General features: G+C 39.9%; 1 protein-coding gene across 2 annotated transcripts in view; it reads right to left on the bottom strand.

Moving 5' to 3' along the window:
- LOC123856523 (disks large homolog 2) overlaps positions 1-23,767 on the bottom strand; it is an 812,179-nt gene that overhangs the window by 359,049 nt on the left and 429,363 nt on the right. For both annotated transcript variants that reach the window (XM_064576814.1, XM_064576815.1), the window contains exon 11: positions 156-312. In XM_064576814.1, the coding sequence (XP_064432884.1) occupies positions 156-312 (157 nt within the window). The remainder of the gene's footprint in view (positions 1-155; positions 313-23,767) is intronic.

The following is a 23,767-nucleotide window of genomic DNA, read 5'->3' as shown; positions in this document are numbered from 1 at the left end:
TCAACACCATTTAAACTGCAACATGTGCTGGAAGCCATAATGCTCTCCTCCATTTTTCCTTTTTAATTAAGGTGCTTCTGGAGTCAAAATTAAAAGTGACTTTTTCTCAAATGGTGTCAGATATGGAGGAATAAAGATTAAGAAGAAATACTCACGGATAGGATCTGGTCTCCTCTCTGGAGCTCCCCACTCAGGTCTGCTGGTCCACCAGCCAGAATGAAGGATACAAAAATACCTTCTCCGTCTTCCCCGCCTACAATGTTGAAGCCCAGGCCAGTGGAGCCTTTGTGCAGGACCACCTTGCGCGGCTCCCTGAAGAAACAAGTAGAAAACAGAGCTCACAGGGTGACCCATTCAAGATTTAGGTTGCTTTTACTTTCATTGAGATATATGATACCAGCAATTCACTACTGATAAAATGGCTTCCCAAAATAAGATACATTAGCACTCCAAGAAAAATGCTAATATCAGGGCAGATATATAGTGCATTTTTCACTATAACAAATGCTAAAGTACCATGCAAAGTCATTCTTTAATTCCAAAATATTTTCTTAAACTGGCCTTACTCCCACTTTTCCTTTATTTAAAACATCTGTTCTTGTATTTTTTTAAATTGAGACATAATTGACATAGAACATTATTTAGCTTCAGGTGTACAATGTAAGGATTCAATATTTGTATACATTGTGAAATGATCATCAGAATGAGTCTAGTTAACATCCTCCACCACACGTAGTTAACAATTTTTTTCTTGTGATGAGAACTTTTAAGATCTACTCTCAGCTACATTCAAATATACAATGCATTATTATGCACCATGTTGAATACCATGTCCCAAGGACTTACTTATTTTAAAACTAGAAGGTTGTATCTTTCAACCACCTTCACCCACTTCACTCTCCCCACCCACTTGCTCTTCTATTGAGCACTGCAGTGGTGCTCAGTAGGATGAATGTGTCCAAAAAAGGGAAGAGAATTTGGGGGACAAGAGACAAGACTGAATAGGCCAGATCATGAAATATCTTACATGTTTGTTTGACTGTTAATTAAAATTTACTCCATAGTAGTGAGACCCATTGGAAGATTTTGAGGCATTGAGAATATTTAAATCCATTTCAGGAGCATTAACAAACATCCATATGTAGGATTGCTGGAGAGGAGAGTGCAGATATGATGGGAGGTAGGAAAATTGGTTTGGATGTTGACTAAATAATCCAGGTTTGAGAAAGTGAGAGTATGAATAAGGGTGACAGCAGTGATAATGAAAACAAAGGGTGACGTGAGAGAGGAAATCCGAAAGGAGAAACAGTGGGTCCAGAGACTGACTCAGGTAGTAGAGGAGAGAGGGATAAATATCTAAGTAACTGGCAAAAGGAAGGGGAACTAGAACCCAGGATCACAAGGATGAGTATGATTTTGACATGCTCCATTCCAGATAATGGTGCATCATCCATGTGACATTTGGAAGCTGTTGGAGACAAAAGGTTAGGAATATGGATCCACAAGGAGGACTGCAAATGCAGATTCAGGGTCATCAATAAAAAGATGAGAGATAAAATCTTGAGCCATTAGTTAATTGAGTTTGTGTAGAGGCTAGATAACTATAGAATATAGAATTTTAAGGTATCTTAGAAGTCATCTAGTTCTATTTTCTTTTAAGTAGTTTTGAAAAAGGTATTCTGTAAGCCTTGGGTTTGACTAAGGCACCTTTCGTATCACCCATCCTCCTCTCAGAAGTATCCCAGTTTCAGTCATTGAAGTTTCTCTCATATTTTCTTGCACTTAATGATATAAGAATGGCAAAGAGCGATCCAATATATTTTTATATTAATGACTGCACAGAATCTATTATTCATGATCACATTGCCATGTACAAAGCTATGTGTTAAATATCTATGTTTAGCTAGTTTTGAGGAAGGCTGTAAAATGCACATATACCTTGGACTATAAATATTACAATGCAATGCATTAAGTCAGAGGCAACTTGACATAGAGTTCCTTTATTTTATTCTACAAATACTTCGTAAGCACTACCATACCAGGAATTGTTCCAAGTACTTAGAAAGTTTATACGCAAAACAAACATCCCTGCCCCATTTAACTAAATACCTGGGTGCCCTGTGACCCAGTCAAGATGACATATATAATTAACTAACTATCACAAAGACTGAGCACCCTGTTTCCTTGTTGGCTGCCAGTTGGGGGTGTCTCTCAGGTTCTAGAGGCTACTCACATTCCTTGTTATGTGGCCACCTCTATGTTCAAGGTGGCAATGACACACTGAATTGGAATTTTCTCATTTGGAATTTCTGTGGCTTGCTCTTCCACAACTAGATAGATCTGACTTTTTGCTTTTCAATGGTTTGTGTGATTAGGTTAGGCCTACCCAGATAATCTCCCTACCTTAAGATCAAGTGATTAGTAACCTTAAGTACATTTGCAAATTCTTTTTTCCATGTAAGGTAATTTAACTGTGGGAGTAACATCAGGGGGTAGAAATCATGGGGCCATCTTAGAATTTTGCCTACCACAGGCAAAGAGACAACAGGGGACAAAGGGCCTTGTGTAAAAACACTGATTTTTACTCTGACAAAATGGGGAACCACTGAGAAGAAGATTACTTGATCTAATTTGTTTTGTTTTTTTTTTTAAGATTTTATTTATTTATTTGACAGAGAGCGACAGCAGGAACACAAGCAGGGGGAGTGGGAGAGGGAGAAGCAGGCTTCCCACTGAGCGGGGAGCCCGATGTGGGGCTTGATCCCAGGACCCTGGGATCATGACCTGAGCTGAAGGCAGACGCCCAATGACTGAGCCACCCAGGCGCCCCCTAATTTATGTTTTTAAATGGTTACTTTGGTATAAAAAAGGATCCAAGGGGCCAAGTTTGAAAAAGTGATACGAGTTATGCGTCTAGTTGCTATATGCAGGCAAAATAGTGGCTTGGCTGAGGATGGTATAAAGGAAGTGGTAGGCAGTGGGTACATTTCCAGTAAGTCCTCTCTCTGTCCAGACTGAGTAATTTCTGTTTTTCTATCTGCACATTCAGTGATTCTTTCTTCTGTCTTATTTATTCTGTTCTTGAGCCCACTCAATGAGTTTTTTACTTTGGTTTTTGTATTTTTCAGCTTTAATATTCCATTTGGTTCTTCTTTATACCCTCTTTTCCTTTGCTGAGACTTTCACTTCTTTTCCCATTTATTTAAGTGTATGTGTAATCACTTACTGAAGCATGATGAGTACTTTAAAATTCTTGTCAAATAATTCTAACACCTGTGTTACCTCAGTGTTGTTATCTGTTGGTTATCTTTTCTCATTCAAGTTGAGATCTTCCTGGTTCTTGGTATGAGAAGTGATTTTATTATATACTGGACATTTGGGTATTACAGTGTAAAATGCTATATCCTACATAAGTGTAGTTTTTTGTAGATCAGTTTAGGTATAACCTGCAGATCCAAATAAGATGGATATTCTCATACTTATCCCTGGTGATACCAGGGAGGAAAGTGGGGTACTAACTAGTATTCTACTCACTCTACCTCATTGCCACTTAGTAGGGGTAGAAGCTTAGCTCCCTATGGGCCCACTGACACCAATGACGGAGTGAAAATGGGGTGCTGACTAGCACTGCCTTGAACCATTTTGTTCTGATTCCTTGCCTCTAGGTGGGGCTAGAAGTTCAGCGCCCCACCTCCGCCCTGCTGACACTACCCTAGGGGGAAAGTGGTCTGTCAACTAGCACTGCTTCCCTCTTCCTCCTTCTACTTCATTGCCACTGGCCAGCAGTAGCAGTTCAGCTTCTGGCTGGTCTCCACCAGTACCAAGGGTAGGGAAATGGAAAGCTAACTAGCATCACCTTATTCCAGCTTGTTGCTGCTTGGTGAAGGTGCAAGTTCAGCTCCCCACTGGAAAACGGAGTGTCAGCTAGCATCATCTCATGCCACCTTGTTCTACCTCTTTGCTGCTGGATAGGGGTGAAAGTTCAGCTCTTATTTGGCCCACTGACACCAGCCCAGTGGAGGAAGTCCAGGGCCATCTTAGAATTGCTCTCCTGGCTTCCTTTGGTGGGGACAGAAGTCTAGCTATCAGCTCAGTCCACTGGGACTGCAGTGAGGGGACAGTTTTTCCTTTGGTGTTTGGCTAGAGTTGGAACAGTATTTTCAAAAGGTTGGGGAAATCGGAGGGGGAGATGAACCATGAGAGACAATGGACTCTGAAAAACAAACTGAGGGTTCTAGAGGGGAGGGGGGTGGGGGGATGGGTTAGCCTGGTGATGGGTATTAAAGAGGGCATGTTCTGCATGGAGCACTGGGTGTTATGCACAATGAATCATGGAACACTACATCAAAACACTAATGATGTAATGTATGGTGATTAATATAACAATAAAAAATTAAAAAAAAAAAGGTTCCCTGTTCTATTAGTCTACCCTTTTGCCAATTCTTGGGTTACAGGTTGCAGGCTTTTCTTGAAGCTTTTTTAGTCTGTTCCTATTGACAGAGGTGCCAGGGTGTAGGTGTCTCCAGGGCTCCATCCAGGATACACAAGAAGTAGAAAGAAAATTCAGGGAACTCACCACAGTGTCATTCCTCTCTGAGCCAGTCTTATTTCCAGTTTGTGTAGTCTTCCCATGTTTATCATGTGTAAAGTTGTGTGTGTGTGTGTGTATGTGTGTGTATTAATAAGAGGGAGGATTAGAGAGAAATGGGGATACTCTATTTTTGGCTGCAATCAGAAGTCCAGGTTCTGGATACATTTTGAAGGTAAGGGCCAACAAGATTTTGATGAAAAAGTTATTGTAGAAATATCCCCTTCCCTCAGTCTAAAACACATACTCTTAGTAGGTCCAGTGACTTTCAAGCTATACATAGTAAACACAGTTGGAGGGAAGGGGCTATTATGATTCTAATGCTTTATGTGCTAGATGTGCTTGATACCTTTTGATGCTTTCCATTTATTCCTCAAGAAAATCCAATGAAAGATGCACAGAGATGTCTGCAACTCTTTTGAAACTAAGCCAAAAAGGAAGACAGACTGATGACTGGATAGATGGATAGGAGTTTTATAGAGCATGCATAATAATACATTAAAAGTGCAATCTAGATGGCAAGCACATAAGTTTTCATTTTAAAAATCTTTAAATTTTTTATGTTTGGAAAATCTTTATAACAGTATCTTGAGAAAAATAAACAACCTAATGAACAAATTACTATGACAACTTTTTTGATTAGTGAGATGAGATTGCTTATCCAAGTTTTTACTGAGTTTAATAAGTAGCGAAGGCAGGATTAAGACACAGATTTTCTGACTCAAAATCCCAGAGTCTAGACTATGATATATTCCAGAGACTTCAAATCAGAAAGCTAAAGGCTTCCTTTAATCTAGTGTTTACAATTTTTTGAATTTGTCCATGTTTAAAATTGGGAAAATTTGCATAAAATACAGATTTATGACTTTATATGAAAAATCAGACATTCTATGAACACTGGCTCTTAACCTTGTCTTATAGCAACAGTTGGCTTGCTAGATGTGGCCCTGTCTAGGTGGGGCACTCATTTTCCAGTTTGCCAGAGTCTCTCACCTCTCTCTCTTGAGGTTCTTGAACAAAAAAATCTGTCCATTGCATCACATTTACACTTCTTGCAAAGCTAAGAGGAAAGTAAAATATTTTTTGTACTCATGGTTTTATCAAAAATGAAAAAAATGAAAGATCCATGGAGAGAACCTGGTATTTTAATAGTAAAATGGGAGAGAACATGATTCCTTTGAAAGTAAGGATTACCCTTACATGTTTAATATGCAAAGTGACTCTCTGCAGAAAAAAATCAAGCTTTAAAAGATCATTATGAAACATCTTTACCCATTACCATCTGGGGGAATTTTGTTAGTGACCCCTGAACATAATACACATAATTCTTGAATGACAGTAGATTTTATTTATTTTACCTGGACAAGTCTTTTAAATAAAATTATTTGGCATTTTGTCAACTTATAAGTTTAAAATACCTTTTTTAAAATAGATTTTTTTATATCACAGTGAGTTAGGATGCTTATTTTTTGATGCTTATTTTAATAATGGGGAGAAATGACCCTAAGCACACTTTAAAGATTTTATTTATTTATTTGAAAGAGAGAGAGATAGTCAAAGAGAGCACAAGCAGGGAGGAGAGGAAGAAGCAGGTTCCCTGCGAGCAGGGAGCCTGATGTGGGGCTCAATCTCAGGACCCTGAGATCAAGACCTGAGCTGAAGGCAGATGCCCAACCAACTGAGCTACCAAGGCACCCCTCCCTAAGCACACTTTAAATGATGTACTTTTTCTAATTTCAACTTTTTTTCTTTTTAAAGTTTTATTTAGTTATTTATTTATTTTAGTAATCTCTATATCCAATGTGAAGCTCGAACTCATGACCCTGACATCAAGAGTCTTATGCTCTTCTGACTGAGCAAGCCAGGTACCCCTAATTTAAACTTCTTATACTAATAACCCAATACGTTAAACTATAGATTTTAAAGTGTTTTCATGTCCTTTTTTTTCTGTTAGGGGATCACAACCTTGTGAAGAATTACAAGTTGGAAGTTCTATTACACTGATGCTTACATAAGTCAACTTGTCTAAAGCTAGTTGAGCTTTAGAGAGACAGGTTATGTTCACAAAGGTAGTAAACACCAGAACCAGTCTCTCTATCTCTTTTTTATTAATTAGGCTCCACACCAGCATGGAGCCCAAAACAGGGCTTGAACTCACAACCCTGAGATCAAGCCCTGAGCTGAGATCAAGAGTCAGACACTCAACTGACTGAGCCACCCAGATGCCCCTCTCTCTTCTAAGACACTTTTTAAAGAGCAGTTTTACATTCACAGCAAAATGAGAAGGTACAGAAATTTTTCATATACCTCCTGCCCCCACACATGAATCGACTCCCTCACTATCAAAATCCCCCACCAGAGTAGTACATTTGTTACAACTGATGAACCTACATTGACACATCATGTCCTTCAGTAGGTGAATAGATACTGTAGTACATGGGATTTTACTCAACACTGAAAATAAATAAGGTATCAAGCCACGAAAAGACATGGAGGAATCTTAAATGCATATTACTAAGTGTAAGAAGCCGGTCTGGAAAGCCAGTCCCCACTATGTAACATTCTGGAAAAGGGGAAACTATGGGGCAACACAAAGATCAGTGTTGCCAGGGGTTGTGTGGAGAGGGGCATAAAAATGTGGAATACAGGGGATTTTAGGGTAGTGAAACTACTCTGTAGAATACTGTAAGGATGGATAGATGTCATTATACAACTGTCCAAACTCACAGAATGGGTACATCAAGAGTGAATCCTAATGTAAACTATGGACACATAACTCTACCGTGGCATTTATCACACTATATAGTGATTGCTCAATAGACTAGGAACTACAGGAACTTAGGCACCAGGACTACCTTAGCAGTAGCAAGATGCCTGATAAGTAGCAGGAACTCGGGAAATAGTTACTGGATGGATGAACGAATGAATAAATGAATGAACTAACTCCCACAGTGCTTTAGATCCCCCTTTACCCTCTATTTCATACTATAGTTATTTATGTAAATGTCTTTTTTTTTTTTTTGATAGATTTTAACCAGAGATGGCAAAATCTAAAGTCCACAGGGATAGGAGAGGAAACACGAATGCAGCAGGCTGAGCAGAGACTGTAACAAATTGGGGAATACATTCCATCTAAAGGGCTATTTCTGTTTAACTCTGGACAATTGCTTCAAGCAGAAACACTGACTAGTATTGCCAGATTCTCTAATTTATAAACGTAAGTGAAGAATCTAGATTTTGATGCAAAGTTCTAGAATTTTGTGTTGATAATGATAAAAAAATTAGAAGTACGGTGCAGGTCAAATCAAACATGTTTCTGTGGTAGCTCCAGCTATGGGCTACCAGTGGCACTTCACACCATTCATAGTTTGATGGCACATTCAATGTCTGCTTCATGTTTTCTCCTCTATGGTGCTCAGTATGGTACTTGGCTCATGGTAATTCTCTATAACTTTAAGTTGATTTATATTCCATATTAAGCTCCACCTCTGTCCTTCTCTTTTCAAGTTCTCTCATTCTGGGATATCTTTTTCTTTTATCTTGTTTCCGTTTTGTCTTATTTTTTTCCCTTTTATATTAGATGTGCTCAAAGACCACCTTCTTCATTTTGAGCCTCGGCTCTCGTTTCTGCATGTTTACTGCCTGTGCCAATGACTCTGGGTCTGTAAATATAATGCCCTGCATTTCCGTGAACTGTTTCATGTGTGAGGGCATCGTGGCTTCCAGAGAGATTGTAATCTCTTGAAGATATGGTATCATGGTTTACCTTTCTAGGCATCCCTAATACACCTAGATGAGTGCTCAATAAGTACCTGATGAATGAATAAATGAGAGCACACTAACAATATATAAAGAACTGCAATACTTTTCACACTGAAGTGATTTGGAGTCTCATTTATTATGTCATTCATCACCCAGAATTCAGATGCCCTAGGCACCCATTAATAGTCATTATTATCCATAATTATAGATGGTCAGTGGAACAAAATTCTAACACTGATTCCTCATTCAGGATTGAGCTTGGGGATCATGACTTATTGGAAGCTATCCCTGATGCTCCCCTCGGCCTCCCCTAGCGTTCTCTCCATGTATCTATCATAACACTTCTTACACTGGGTTGGTTTGCGTGTCTACCTCTCCAGCTAGAGTTGGTCAATTTGAGAGCAGGGACCATGCCATTTGCTTTTTGTACCCAAACTATGCTACAGAGTAGGTGCTATCTACTAATTTCAGTTTTCATTTTAGATTTTAGGTGTGGAGTCTACAGAAGAGAAAATCTGCCAACTCATAGTATTAGTTGTGTTTTTTTTTTTAAACTGATATATCCACTTAAAAATATGTACTTAATTACCCATCCAACCTTTCAACAAACGAACATCTACAGAGTACCTACTTTGTGTCAGGCACTGTGAATACAAAGATTAAGGAGCCTGGGGTGGGAGGAGCCACATGTAAACACACAGTTATAAAAGACCAGGAAGGGACAGGTACTAGGCCAGAAACATGTGCAGTAAGCTAAAGCAGCCTGGAGAAAGAGCAACTGATCTTCTTCTAAAAAGATTTTGGGGGCGCCTGAGTGGCTCAGTCATTAAGCATCTGCCTTCGGCTCAGGTCGTGATCCCAGGGTCCTGGGATCGAGCCCCGCATTGGGCTCCCTGCTCAGCCGGGAGTCTGCTTCTCCCTCTCTCACTCCTCCTGCTTGAGTTCCGTCTCTCACTCTCTCTCTCTCCGTCAAATAAATAAATAAAATCTTTAAAAAAAATAAAAAATAAAAAGATTTTGTCCTTTTATCAATACCTGGATTAAATATGCTACATTAATTTATGCAACTTTATTTTTCTTTTAATGTTATGTAAAAAGCCTTTATTATTATAAAACCTCTGAATGCTGAACAATTGGAAAGACCCCAGCTTGACTTTCTCCCAGCTATGGCAGATCATCAGCAGCGTAATCTTGTTCAGGTCATTCTCAGAGGATGCTTGAAACCAGCTAGCATGTTTTCAGGAGAGGGGAGCAGGGTGCTATGGGCTATTTTTTTCTCCTTAAACCAGATAGTTTAAGGGGGTTTAAGATTCAAAAAAGGAAGTGACTACTTAAACCTGAAGGCTTTCTTGTGGCCATTAGTGGGATGTTCCTTGAGCCCTGAACCTCTGATGTCTGTGAATCACTTCGGTTAACTCCCAAACATCTATGGTAAGAGGCTGGATGGTGTAGTGGGAAGTAAACCATGAAAATGTTTCTAGTCATCCTTGGAAATTACAAATCTGACCATGCTACCCTCTTGCTCAAAAGCCTTCCAGGGATCTATATGCCCTCAGGATAAAGTCTAAACTTCTAAACATGGCATTCCAAATCCTCCATCATTTGACCATCTATTTCCCTGATCCCTAACTTCAGTGTTAGTGAATGTTCCAGTCATATACGTTCCAGCCATACAAAGTTGCCAACCACAGCTCACCATACCAGATTGTTCCCTGTCTCATCATCTTTGTGTAAGCTGTTCTTTTGGCTAGAAAAATGTCTTCTTTTTGCTATCATTGGCTAATAAACTTCTACTTGGCCTTCAGAACGGAAGCCACGTGCTATCTCTTTCCTTCTGCTACCTTATCCGTCCTCTCCTCTAGATACACTGACCACTTCTAATTTTTTTGGAACCAGATTGTCCTTTCATTGATCATCCCACTGCTGTTACCCTTACTGTTCTAAAATTACCTTGTTTATCTGTCTATATATACTGTGCATCTGTATGGTTCTGAAGGATAAAGACCATGGTTTACTAATTTTTGTGATTTGGGGAAGTAGTAGAGGTGGAGCCTATAAGAGACACACACACAAAATATATTTCATGAATAAAGAAAGAATGAGCAAGACACTGGGAGAAATGATATTGAGTTTTAGTACCACCTATCTAGGGATTTGTGGGAACCTAGACATGCCCTCTGTGGAGCAGGTTCCTTGCTAGGGTCATAACTTGGCAGAAAACAATGCCTGCCCTATGGAGAAGTGGTAAAATTCAGATAGGACAAAAGCTAAAAGCACTTAGAAGGCAGAAAAGTATTAGAGAAAAATGCACATTGAGATTCTATTTCCAGCCATCTGGCAGATTAGAAGTCCTGAAAACCCCCTTCATTATAAAGAAGCTAAAAATTCTGAATAGAATACTTATAAAATACCTTTAAATGACTGGCTAAGCTGGCAAGTAGGTAAGAGAAATCCTCAGAGGCCAAAATGGAGTGGGAATACAAGAGAAGGAAGCAAATACAAAGACCAGCAGCAGACTGAAGAGCTTGGACAGGTTCCCAAAGAGCTAGTGTTCCAGTGCTCAAAGTTGATGGTAGCATAGAGAATAGGACTGTGTGGACCCAGAGGTGGGGGTTAGATCAGAGACCTCAGAACAAAATCAGGACCCTGGAAGGCTACATCCTAAACAAAAGGATAAAGCACAAAAGCATATCACCTTAAGGATGTCAAGGATACATAGCTAACCTGACCTTGGCTCAAAGCAAGAAGAAAGGAACTAATCAAGACATGTCTAAATGTGGAAGAAGTTATACTATAGCAACAGAATTCACAAAACCGATCTAACCTTAGCTCAAAGCAAGAAGAAAGAACCCAGAGAACTAATCAAAGCATGTCTGAATGTGGAAAAAGTCATATATGAATAGAATTCTTAAAACTGAATAAATTAGGAGGAGAAGAGAGAAAAAAAATCTTCCTGGGTGCTAGGGGAAAAGACTCAGCAATATATCTCCAGCATTGTGCATTACAGGCATTCTTCAGCTCCAGCTCCAGCTCCAGCTCACTGATATATATGAATATGCTGATTGGTTGGGGTAACCCACAAGATGGGTTCACATGGCCATCCTAGTTCAATGACACTAATCATCAAGGTCATATGGCTGGCTGATTTCCCTCTCTCAGAGTCCAGGCTCACCAAACCACATGCTCATTAAAATATGGTTTTCTGTAGTGCTTTTCCTAAGGGGAGTAAATGTGCACATTCTAGTATCTTGAGCAGATGTATTTCCTATTGTACATTGGTAACTTGGAATAGCGCCATATAAACTTGATCACCTCTGAATACAATGACAAAAACAGTTTCAGAGCATGTAGATTGAAGGCCCAGATCCAGTAGCATGATAATCCAGTAAGGGACTGTTATTCTCTGAGATCATGCATAAAGAGCCAGCTAGGATCCCTGTGCCCTCTCTTCTTTATTTCTCTATAAATGTAACTATATTCATATGAGCAATATTAAGAAAAAGGAGAGTGACAGAAGATCAAAGAGACTTTTCAGCAGGATGGGAAGACGTGTATTAGTATGTGCATGAAGAGGGAGCATAGCAAAGGTGTGGTGTGGAGGTCAACCACAGAAGACTTTAAAGCTGCTGGTTGATTATGACTGATGTCTTCTATCTAAATGATCTAGCTCTTTAGACTAACACAATGTATGCTTTACTTTCAAATAATTAACTTGGTCAATTAATCAGTCAAGCAGATTATTGCACATCATATAGATACACAAAGATAAAGGGGTTTTGTTGAACTGCTACTGCGAGGACATGACGTGAAGATAATATACAAGAAATCTCACATTACAGGGGAGGCTCTATGCTCTAGACTTTATGCTATAGACCATAGTCTGACTTCAGCAAAATAGTCACCACAAAGATATTGAAAATATACTAAATATACCATAGTTCGTATTTTGTGAGATAGAAGAACTCTATTAGATGGGGATAGTATGGCATTCTGTGATACTGGGAAAGACTATGGGCATTGGGCCTAGATAGATCTAGGTTTGAACAATAGTCCTATCAGTTAATAGTTACATAAACTTGTTGGAATTTTTTGATATCTTATTTTTTTTAGCTGTGAATTGTGAGTAATATCTGCTTCATGGCATAGTGAGTATAAACTGACATAAGATATAAAGTACTAGGATCACATAGCAAATGCTCAGTAAATGCTAACACACTTCCTTTTCCTCTACTAGTTATGACCTTTGGAAAACAAATAGTCACACATAAAAATAATAAATCAACAAATGCAAGGCTACATATGTTAAGTACCAAATGAGTGCTGTGGATAATGAGAAATCTCTGCATTAAAGAAAAAAGATGAAGTCATGGAGAAGATAGAATCTGAGCTAGACCTTGATGGATGGGTAGAAATTAGTGAGGTGGAAAGGAAAGCAGATGGTATTTCAGTAGATGGCATGAGCCCAGGGCCAGAGGGGAGCAAATGAAAGATGTGTTTGGAGAACAGGGAGTATCACAGCTTGCATGGAGAGCAGAGTCTGTGTCAAAGAAAATGAGAAGACTGGAGCAGGTTGGAAAGGAACATGAATGCCACGCTAAGGAATTCAGACTTTGCGCTTGGATAATGTGAAAATACTGAATGTTTTTGCACCAAGGGGAGACTCCATAAATATAGTAACTAAAAGTGTTCATGTCATGTGGTGCTATTTCTACAACCTCCCAGGTTTGCCTGTAAGGGACTTAATTAAACATTCTAAAGGTCTCTAAAGACAACCCTGCTGCAAAGGGAGGGGCTTTAGTTGAGGCTATGACCATGGCCTTGCGTTGAACTGCCTACCTATAGTCTGTAGCCTTTGTAAAGCTCTCTGTAAGTGCTTCTCTCTGGAGAAAATCTTGTAATTAGTTACACAGCTGAGATTGCATGTAACATTCTTGGTAAAAGGAATCAAACAGACAAATTAAATAATTTTCTTCTCACAAACATAAATCAACTATAGATTAGTATCAATCTAATCTTGATTAATTTGATTTTGAAATAGAGTTTTTGCTTATTCACATATCACATATGATAATCTAATAACCATGTTTCATCTCAATTTGCTTTTGTCTAAATTTCTCAGAAAGACAAATAAGGAAGCAATTAAATTTTGCTCTCACATATGTTCTCACTTTTCATAATCATATCTTCTAAGGATCATCTCATCTCCCAAGCAAAAGAAAACAGATTATCCCTCTTGATTTACTTCATAATATTTTGGCTGAAAACTTCCCCATTAAGTTATATATACTATCCATAATGACAGATATTTGTTTCTGCTTCCTGTTGCATTTTGCATTTTTTTTTTAAAGTAGGCTCCATGCCCAGGGTGGACCCACCATAGGGCTTGAACTCATGACCCTGAAATCAAGACCTGAGCTGAGATCAAGAGTCCCACGCTTAACTGATTAAGCCACCCAGGCACCCTGCATTTTTACTTTATTTTTTTAAAAGACTTATTTATTAGAGAGAGAGAGAGAGAAAGAGAGAGAGCATGAGCAGGGGGACGGCAGAGGGAGAGAGCAAAGCAGACTCCTCGTTGACCATGGAGCCTGATGAGGGGCTCAATCCCATGACCAAGACTGTGACCCGAGCCGAAACTAAGAGCTGGGCACCCAACTAACTGAGCCATTCAGGTGCCCTCCCCTCAACATTTTGAATTTTTAAAGAACAATTAATTATAAAAGAAATCATTTCAGCAATCTCATTAAATTAAAAAAAAAAAAACTATAACCACTGAACTGAGGTTTTTTTTATAGTTACATCATTTGTCCTCAAGCTTTCATGACTGGTGGAATATTGTTTGAAAACATTATGAAATCCAGAGTATAAGCAAAACTAATTTGATAATAGGATTGGCAGGGGTGGGGGATCCTGAATATTCTTCCTAAAGGCAAAGCATATTTTATGAAAGATTTTTAAAATTATCTTTTGAGCTAGAGCTCTATGGTATTATGAAATTCCAATTAATAACTAAATGCTCAAACCCTCTTCAATTAGTATGATATGGGGAAAATGGCTTGGATTAATTAAAATAAAACTCTTCAAGTTTTATAGTTTTTCTCTCATTTCTAATTTGGATACATCCACATTATTGTAGCAAAGTTTTAGACTGAAACTTGTTTCCCAGTCCTGACTCCAACATTAACCCCTGGTTGTCCTTGAAAAACAGCCTTCCTGAATAACAGTTTCTTTCTTTCTTCTTTCTTTTTTTCTTTCTTTCTTTCTTCCTTCCCTTTTTTTTTTTAAAAGATTTTACTTATGCATTTGAGACACAGATACAGAGAGAGAGAGAGAGCATGAGCAGTGGGAGAGGCAGAGGGAGAGGAAGAAGCAGACTCCCCGCTGAGTCAGGAGCCCGATGTGGGACTCGATCCCAGGACCCTGGGATCATGACCTGAGCTGAAGGCAGACGCTTAACCATCTGAGCCACCCAGGCGCCCCTTCCCTTTTTCTTTCTTTTTTCTTTCTTTCTTTCTTTCTTTCTTTCTTTCTTTCTTTCTTTCTTTCTTTCTTTCTTTCTTTCTTTCTTTCTTTCTTTTTTCTTTTCTTTCTTTTTTCTTGAGAGGGTGAGCAAGCACATGAGTAGGGAGGGGCAGAAGGACAGGGAGAAGGAGAGAAAGAACCCCAAGCAGGCTCCACCCTCAGCGTGGAGCCCAACATGGGGCTCAATCTCATGACCCTGAGATCATGACCTCAGCTGAAATCAGGAGTAGGATGTTTAACCAACTGAGTCACCCAGGCACCCCAGAACAACAGTTCCTATATTCCATGAGAGAGGGAGTGATGAGGATGGCAAATCAGAACTGCTACGATCCCTTCCAATTCTAGCGTTACATGTATTTGCTTAAAGAAAATCAGAAATGGGAGTTTCCCACTTCAAAACCACAATTCCATTTGATTGTTCAATGTATATTCAGTAGTCACCTTGAAGAGAGTAGAGAGGACAGAAATGGCTGTACTTTTAGGTCTTCTCCAACTTGACCTCTCTTCAGCTTTTGACACTGTAAGATTTTTACTCTAGGTCAGAACTGTCAATGGAATTTTCGATGATAAGGAAATTTCCTTGTTTGTGTTGTCCAGTATTGTAGCCTCTGGCCACATGTGTTTTTAGGCACTTGAAATGTGGCTGGTATGACAGGAAAACTTAATTTTTCACTTCATTTAATTCTAAGAAATTTATATTTAAATAGCTGCATGTGCCTAGCGGCTACTGTAGTAGACAGCACAGTCCTAGAATCTCATTCTCTAGTCAAAGATAACTAAGCTTTTTTTTAAATCTCTTACCTCTCCATTACTCACTAGTTTCCTTGAAGGGCTCCTCTCAACTACTTGCTGTTCATAGACGGTATTTCCAAAACCTGTATCTTTGGCTGCTTTCTCTCACTCTTTCCCTCTAGCTCTTCCTTGCAGAACAACTTTTCTTCCTTCAGGTTCAGTTTAAGTGGTATGATCTGACCACTCCATCCACTCTTATTTTCTTTCCTAGCCTTCTGTATGTCTTCCTCACGATACTTATCATACAATGAAGTTATGTTGTTTGCTCGTTGCCTGTCTCCCACTGGAATGTAACCACTACTAGAGCAACAACACCTTGTGTCTCTACCACCTAGCATTGTGCCTGGCATATATTAGAGCCTTAGTATTTGTTGAACAAACTAACAAATGGGTGGTCTTATCCTTCCCCTTCTTTATGATTAGTGAATCATTACTGAGTTCACTAATCCGTATCTCCAGCCCAGACCACAGTTTCCTGTACTCCCAACTTACTTAACTAAGAATGAATTCATTATCTTCCCTAGAACTTTTCTTCTCTTTTATTCCTTATCTCAGTTAACATTGTCTGTCCCATCTTGCAATCAGAAACTTGCCTCCTTACTGCTCATCTAGCACTTCTAGTCATCCAATAAATGCCTCTCAAACCATCCTTGCATTGTTGCTTTGCTTCAGGTCTCTGGATTCTCACACCCAGCCCAGCCAGGGATTCTCAACCAGGCTCCACCTAGTAGTTTCTTACCCCAGCCCTTTCTCCTTCAGACTGTTCTCAGGGAAATTAATATATATTCATATATATTAATAATATATATAATTACAATACATAATATATATAATTATAATAAAATTATTATATATGAATATATAAAATAATATATATTAATTAATATTATATATATATAATGATTTCACCCTCCTTCTTCAAAGCTCCCCTTGCTTCTCAGTAGAGAAGGATAAAATCTTCCTTAGGTTCTTTTGCATGACACGTGAGGCCTTCATGATTTGGGCTCCATGGACACTTTCAACCTCAGTTCAACATGTTCCTTATAGTCCCTGCTATCCTCTCACACAGAACTTCCTGTGTGCTTCTGATGGCTGGGATCTTTTGTGCCTTTCATATGTTCTTCCTTTGTTTGCAACGTTCATCCCTAACTGAATGGCTTATCCTTCAACAACTCTCTCAGGCACATTTAGCCATTGCGTGGGGGGATGTTCCAAGAGCATTCTGTTTGGGGGGCATTATAGTATTCATAATTAAAAAGAATGTATGTCCAACTCCTTCACAAAGTGGGAATTCTTTTTTTTTTTTTAAAGATTTTATTTATTTATTTGACAGAGAGAGAGACAGTGAGAGAGGGAATGCAAGCAGGGGGAGTAGGAGAGGGAGAAGCAGGCTGAGCCTGATACAGGGCTCGGTCCCAGGACCCTGGGATCATGACCTGAGCTGAAGGCAGACACTTAACGACTGAGCCACCCAGGCACCCCGTCAAAGTGGGAATTCTTTAAGCACAGGAAATATATTTTATTTAACCTCCTAAAGGATGATTTATTCCTCTGGAGTGATTAAAAGCCTGTCCTTGGCTTCAGACACTCTTAATTTTTAAGAAAAGATTTTATTTATTTATCTGACAGAGAGAGAGAGAAAGAGCATGCATGAGCACAAGCGGGGGGGGTGGCAGGCAGAGGGAGAGGGAGCAGCAGACTCCCCACTAAGCAGGGAGCCCAGGACAGGGCTCGATCCCAGGACCCTGGGATCATGACCTGAGTCGAAGGCAGACGCTTAACCGACTGAGACACTCAGGCACCCAGACACACACTTAAAATTGAAACGTGGATCTCTGTTTATTAGTTCATAAGAACTATCAGTTTACTTCATCTTGGTGAGCCTTAGTTTTTGCATCCTTAAAGTTAGAATATACAAAACTAAACAAAAATATACAAAACTATATAAAAATAATAATTAATAAGAGGTATATAAAAGGTCCTATGAGGGTCTGGAGATATATAGTTTCTGGATTGGATCTAGGGACTGTTTGATGGAGATAACATTTAAGTTACACATGAAAATATGGCCAGAATTACATTGCTCAGCATGGTAGGTGCCATGCAAGGGCAGACACAGGTTTAATGTGGTCTTAGCTTTACAATTTGGGGGCCCATCTTGAAAAAAAGAATGTAATATTCCAAGTATAAATTATACTTCTTAAGTTTCTTAGTGACCTAAAGTGCTAGTGTCTGATATCTAAAAAGTGCTTAATAAATATGAATTCCCTTTTCCCTGGCATTTGTGTCCCTAGTACCCAGTAGAGTGGAGTGCCTGGCATGAGGTACAGGGCTTGAAGTGGCCCATGAAATTAAGGAACCCTAGAGTTTCAAGTAAATCCACTCCTGGTGTTGTGCTTGGTGCTGGGAATATAATTATGAACACAATTCAGTTCCTGACTTCATGGAGCTCTCATTTTAGTGGGACAGGGAAGTATATAAAAACAACTAATTATAATATCATTCATTCAACTGCAAACAATTGGGGTAAGTTTTATAACAGAGAGCCCTGATTTGACATAGAGTTGGGAGAGTAGGAGCCATAAGGAAAAGTATAGATGAGAGAAGTGAGATAATATGTAGTGTTTGGAGAAAAGCAAGTATTTTTGCTTGACTGGGACATAGGGTTCTAGCAGGGCTGCAGTGGTGGCAGAGTCCAGATCAGGAAGATGTTCTTGGATAGGGTGAACAGAGACTCAGTTCTCAGTTTGTAGGAGAATGGAGTATTTGCACTTCCCTTCATTTATTTAATGAAAATATACCCAGCAGCCAGTGGGCCGGACGCTAGCTGGACCTTGGAGTCACAAAACTACTAAAGACACAATCTCTGTCCTTGAGAGGTTTACACTATGTGTTATGGGTTGAATTGTGTCCCCTTCCCCCCAAAGATGTTAAAATCTTAGGTTAGTACCTCAGAATGTGGTATTATTTGGAAATACAGTGGTTGCAGAGGTATTAGTTAAGATGAGGTCATACTGGAGTAGGGCTGGCTATTTCCCCAAGCTGACTGGTCTTGTGGTAAAAAGAGACACACAGGGAGAATACTAGGTAAAGATGGAAGCAGAGATAGGAGTTATGTGTGAGCTGTAAACCAAGGAACAGCCAACATTGCTATAGCAAACCACCAGAAGCTAGGAAAGAGATAAGGAAGGATTCCCCTATAGGTTCTAGAGGAAGCATAGCTCTGTCAAGACCGTGATTTCAGACTTTCAGCCTCTGAAACTGAGAGACAATAAACTTCTGTTGTTTTAATCCACTCAGTTTGTACTAATTTGTTATGACAGCTCTACGAACCTAATACGCTCTGCTAGGAACTCCATGAATCAAAGCCCAGACTGACATGAGCACAACCTGTTGAGGGAGACAAGAGGATCAGTGAGGTTGATCCAACCCTCATGACTGCTGTCACTTTAGAAAATGGATTTGAAGTAAAAGGCTAGTACTATTAGGAAAGGGTAGCTATCAGCAGGTGCCTGCACAGTGACCTGGGTATTCAAATGACAAGGCTTCCCAAAAACCTCATTAACACAATTTCAAGAGTTTCCCCATACTTAAGATATCTATGTAAGAATTACTATAGAAAAAACAGGCAAAACCACTAATGTGAGCATCATTAAATATTAGTGAAATTCATTTTCAAAAATAATATGTAAGGAAATACAAACACCTCACTAACCATTAGCTGTAGCTGGACCCTTAAAAATTCTTCTCTTAGGGGCACCTGGGTGGCTCAGTTGGTTAAGCGTCTGCCTTCAGCTCAGGTTGTGGTCCTAGGGTCCTGGGATCCAGCCCTGCATTGGGCTCTCTGCTCAATGGGGAGCCTGCTTCTCCCTCTCCCTCTGCTGCTCCCCCTGCTTGTGCTCTCCCTCAAATAAATAAAAGTTAAAAAAAAAAACTTCTGGGGGGGGCGGAGCAAGATGGCGGAGGAGTAGGAGACCTGGATTTCGTCTCCTCTCAGGAATTCAGCTGGATAGGGATCAAACCATTCTGAACACCTACAAACCCAACAGGAGATCGAAGAAAGGAATAGCAACAACTCTCTGAACAGAAAAGCGACCACTTTCTGGAAGGTAGGACGTGCGGAGAAGTGAATCCGAGGCTATATTCGGGAGGATAGACGGCGGGGGAGGGGCCTCCGTCGGCCGCGTCTGGCAAGTGATAGAGCCGCAGAGCACAAAATCGGAACTTTTAAAAGTCTGCTCCGCCGAGGGACGTCACTCTGGTGGCTAAGCGGGGGGTGGAACCCTCCGGGACAGTGTGGTCTCAGGACCCTCGGGGTCACAGAAAGACCGGGGGTTCCTGAGTGTGGCAGAGCTCCCAGGTAACGGAGCAGGGAAGCCGGCTGCAGAGGCGGAGCCCAGGCGCGGGCCCTCAGCTCGGGGTTGCCATAAACTGTGATCCGCAGCACAGTCGGGCCCCTGCTCCTCCAGCAGGGACCCAACAAGCGGCAGATCCAGGGAGACTCACCTTCCAACCCCCGGAAGGAGCCGCATGGGAGTGCACCGCAGGGATCTGCTGGGTTTGGAGACTCCACCCGGGGTCGGGTGCCAGAGATAGAAATGCGCTGTCGGGTGAGCACGGAGTGCGGCCGGAGACCGGGGAGACGGGAGTGACTGACGGCTTTTCTCTGGGGGCTCACTGAGGAGCGGGGCCCTGAGTTCTCGGCTCCTCCGGGGCGGAGATTGGGAGGCCGCCATGTTCACTCTCCGCCTCCAAAGCTGTAGAGAAAGCTCGCAGGGAACAAAAGCCCCGGAGAGCAAACCCGAACAGATTACTTAGCCCAGAGCGGGCAAGGGCGGGGCAATTCGGCCTCCGGCAGAGACATTTGGAAACCACAGCAACAGGCCCCTCCCCAGAAGATCAGCGAGAACAGCCAGCCAAGACCAAGTTTACCGATCAATGAGAATGGCAGAACTCTAGCACTAGGGGAATAATGCACATAGAATTCATGGCTTTTTTACCATGATTCTTTAGTCTTTCAAAGTTAATTTTTTTTTTAACTGTCTTTTTTTCTTTTTGAATTTTTCTTTTTCCCTTTTTCAACCAACATCTTAACAATCCCTTTTTTTGAAAAAAACATTTTTATTTTTCATTTTTAGAGTCATATTCTATCCCTCCATAGTAGTTACCTGTATTTTTGGCTTATATATATAAGTTGTTCTCTCTTTAAAATTTTGAGATAGTGTCTTCTAACAGATTAAAATATACCCTAAATCTCTAGTATATGGTGTTTTCTATTCCCCTGCCTGATCACATCCTCTCGCTTTCTTTTTCTTTTTTCTTTTTTTAAATCCCCTTCTTTCTTTTTTCAAACAACTTCTTATCAATTCCTTTTATAAAATTTTTTATAATTTCCATCTTTACAGTCATATTCCATCCCTTCATCATATCAACCCTTATCTTTGTACATATATAAGTTTTTCTTTCTTTAACATTTTGGGAGGCACTTTCTTCTAAAAGACCAAAATACACCCCAAATCTAGTGTGTGGCACTGATCTATATACCAGCCTGATCATATTTGATCACATTCTGGTTTTTTTTTTTGTTTGTTGTTGTTGTTTTGTGTGTTTTTGTTTTTATCTTTATCTTTTTCTTTTTTTTCTTTCTCTTTTTTCTCTCTTTCCCTTTCTTATCCCACTGCTTCAGGTCTTTTCTGATTTGTTTAGAGTATATTTTCTGGGGACGTTGTTACTCTGCTAGCATTTTGTTCTCTCATTAATCTATTCTCCTCTGCACAAAATGACAAGATGGAAAAAATCACCTCAACAAAAATTACAAGAGGTAGTACCGACTGCCAGGGACCTACTCAATACAGACATTAGTACGATGTCAGATCTAGAGTTCAGAATCATCACTTTAAAGATACTAGCTGGGCTTGAAAAAAATATGGAAGTTATTAGAGAAACCCTTTCTGGAGAAGTAAAAGAACTAAAATCCAACCAAGTAGAAATCAAAAAGGCTATTAATGAGGTGCAATCAAAAATGGGGGCGCTAACTGCTAGAATAAATGAGGCAGAAGAGAGAATCAGTAATATAGAAGATGAAATGATGGAAAATAAAGAAGCTGAGAAAAAGAGAGATAAACCACTACTGGATCATGAGGGCAGAATTCGAGAGATAAGCGATACCATAAGACGAAACAACATTAGAATAATTGGGATCCCAGAAGAAGAAGAAAGAGAGAGAGGGCCAGAAGGTATAATGGAGCAAATTATAGCAGAGAACTTCCCTAATTTGGGGAAGGAAACAGGCATGAAAATCCAGGAAGCACAGAGAACCCCTCTCAAAATCAATAAAAATAAGTCAACACCTCGACATCTAATAGTAAAACTTACGAGTCTCATAGACAAAGAGAAAATCCTGAAAGCAGCTCGGGAGAAGAGATATGTAACCTACAATGGTAGAAACATGAGATTGGCGACAGACCAATCCACAGAGACCTGGCAGGTCAGAAAGGACTGGCAGGATATATTCAGAGCACTAAATGAGAAAAATATGCAGCTAAGAATACTCTATCCAGCTAGGCTGTCACTGAAAATTGAAGGAGAGATAAAAAGCTTCCAGGACAAACAAAAACTAGAGGAATTTGCAAACACAAAACCAGCCCTACAGGAAATCTTGAAAGGGGTCCTCTAAGCAAAGAGAGGGCCTAAAAGCAACATAGACCAGAAAGGAACACAGACAATATATGGTAACAGTCACCTTACAGGCAATACAATGGCACTAAATTCCTATCTTTCAATAGTTACCCTGAATGTAAATGGGCTCAATGCCCCAATCAAAAGACACAGGCTATCAGACTGGATTAAAAAACAAGACCCATCGATATGCTGTCTGCAAGAGACTCATTTTAGAACCAAAGACACCCCCAGATTGAAAGTGAGGGGGTGGAAAACCATTTACCATGCTAATGGACACCAAAAGAAAGCTGGGGTGGCAATCCTTATATCAGACAAATTAGATTTTAAACCAAAGACTGTAATAAGAGATGAGGAAGGACATTATATCCTACTTCAAGGATCTATCCAACAAGAAGATGTAACAATTGTAAATATCTATGCCCCTAACATGGGAGCAGCCAATTATATAAGGCAATTAATAACAAAATCAAAGAAACACATCAACAACAATACAATAATAGTGGGGGACTTTAACACCCCCCTCACTGAAATGGACAGATCGTCTAAGCAAAAGATCAACAAGGAAATAAAGACTTTAAATGACACACTGGACCAAATGGACTTCACAGACATATTCAGAACATTCCACCCCAAAGCAACGGAATACACATTCTTCTCTAGTGCCCATGGAACATTCTCCAGAATAGATCACATCCTAGGTCATAAATCAGGTCTCAACTGGTACCAAAAGATTGGGATCATTCCCTGCCTATTTTCAGACCACAATGCTTTGAAACTAGAACTCAATCACAAGAGGAAAGTCGGAAAGAACTCAAATACATGGAGGCTAAAGAGCATCCTACTGAAGAATGAATGGGTCAACCAGGAAATTAAAGAAGAATTAAAAAAATACATGGAAACCAATGAAAATGAAAACACAACTGTTCAAAATCTTTGGGATGCAGCAAAGGCAGTCCTAAGAGGAAAGTATATAGCAATACAAGCCTTTCTCAAGAAATAAGAAAGGTCTCAAGTACACAACCTAACCCTACACCTAAAGGAGCTGGAGAAAGAACAGCAAATAAAGCCTAAACCCAGCAGGAGAAGAGAAATAATAAAGATCAGAGCAGAAATCAATGAAATAGAAACTAAAAGAACAGTAGAACAGATCAACGAAACTAGGAGCTGGTTCTTTGAAAGAATTAACAAGATTGATAAACCCCTGGCCAGACTTATCAAAAAGAGAAGAGAAAGGACCCAAATCAACAAAATCATGGATGAAAGAGGAGAGATCACAACCAACACCAAAGAAATACAAACAATTATAAGAACATATTTTGAGCAACTCTATGCCAGCAAATTAGATAACCTGGAAGAAATGGAGGCATTCCTAGAGATGTATCAACTACCAAAACTGAACCAGGATGAAATAGAAAACCTGAA

This window comes from Mirounga angustirostris, unplaced genomic scaffold (genome assembly GCF_029215605.1).
Source record: "Mirounga angustirostris isolate CCGP_5_RB_7025 unplaced genomic scaffold, mMirAng1.0.hap1 SCAF_13, whole genome shotgun sequence".
Lineage (NCBI taxonomy): Eukaryota > Metazoa > Chordata > Mammalia > Carnivora > Phocidae > Mirounga > Mirounga angustirostris.
This window is presented reverse-complemented; position numbering and strand designations above follow the sequence as displayed.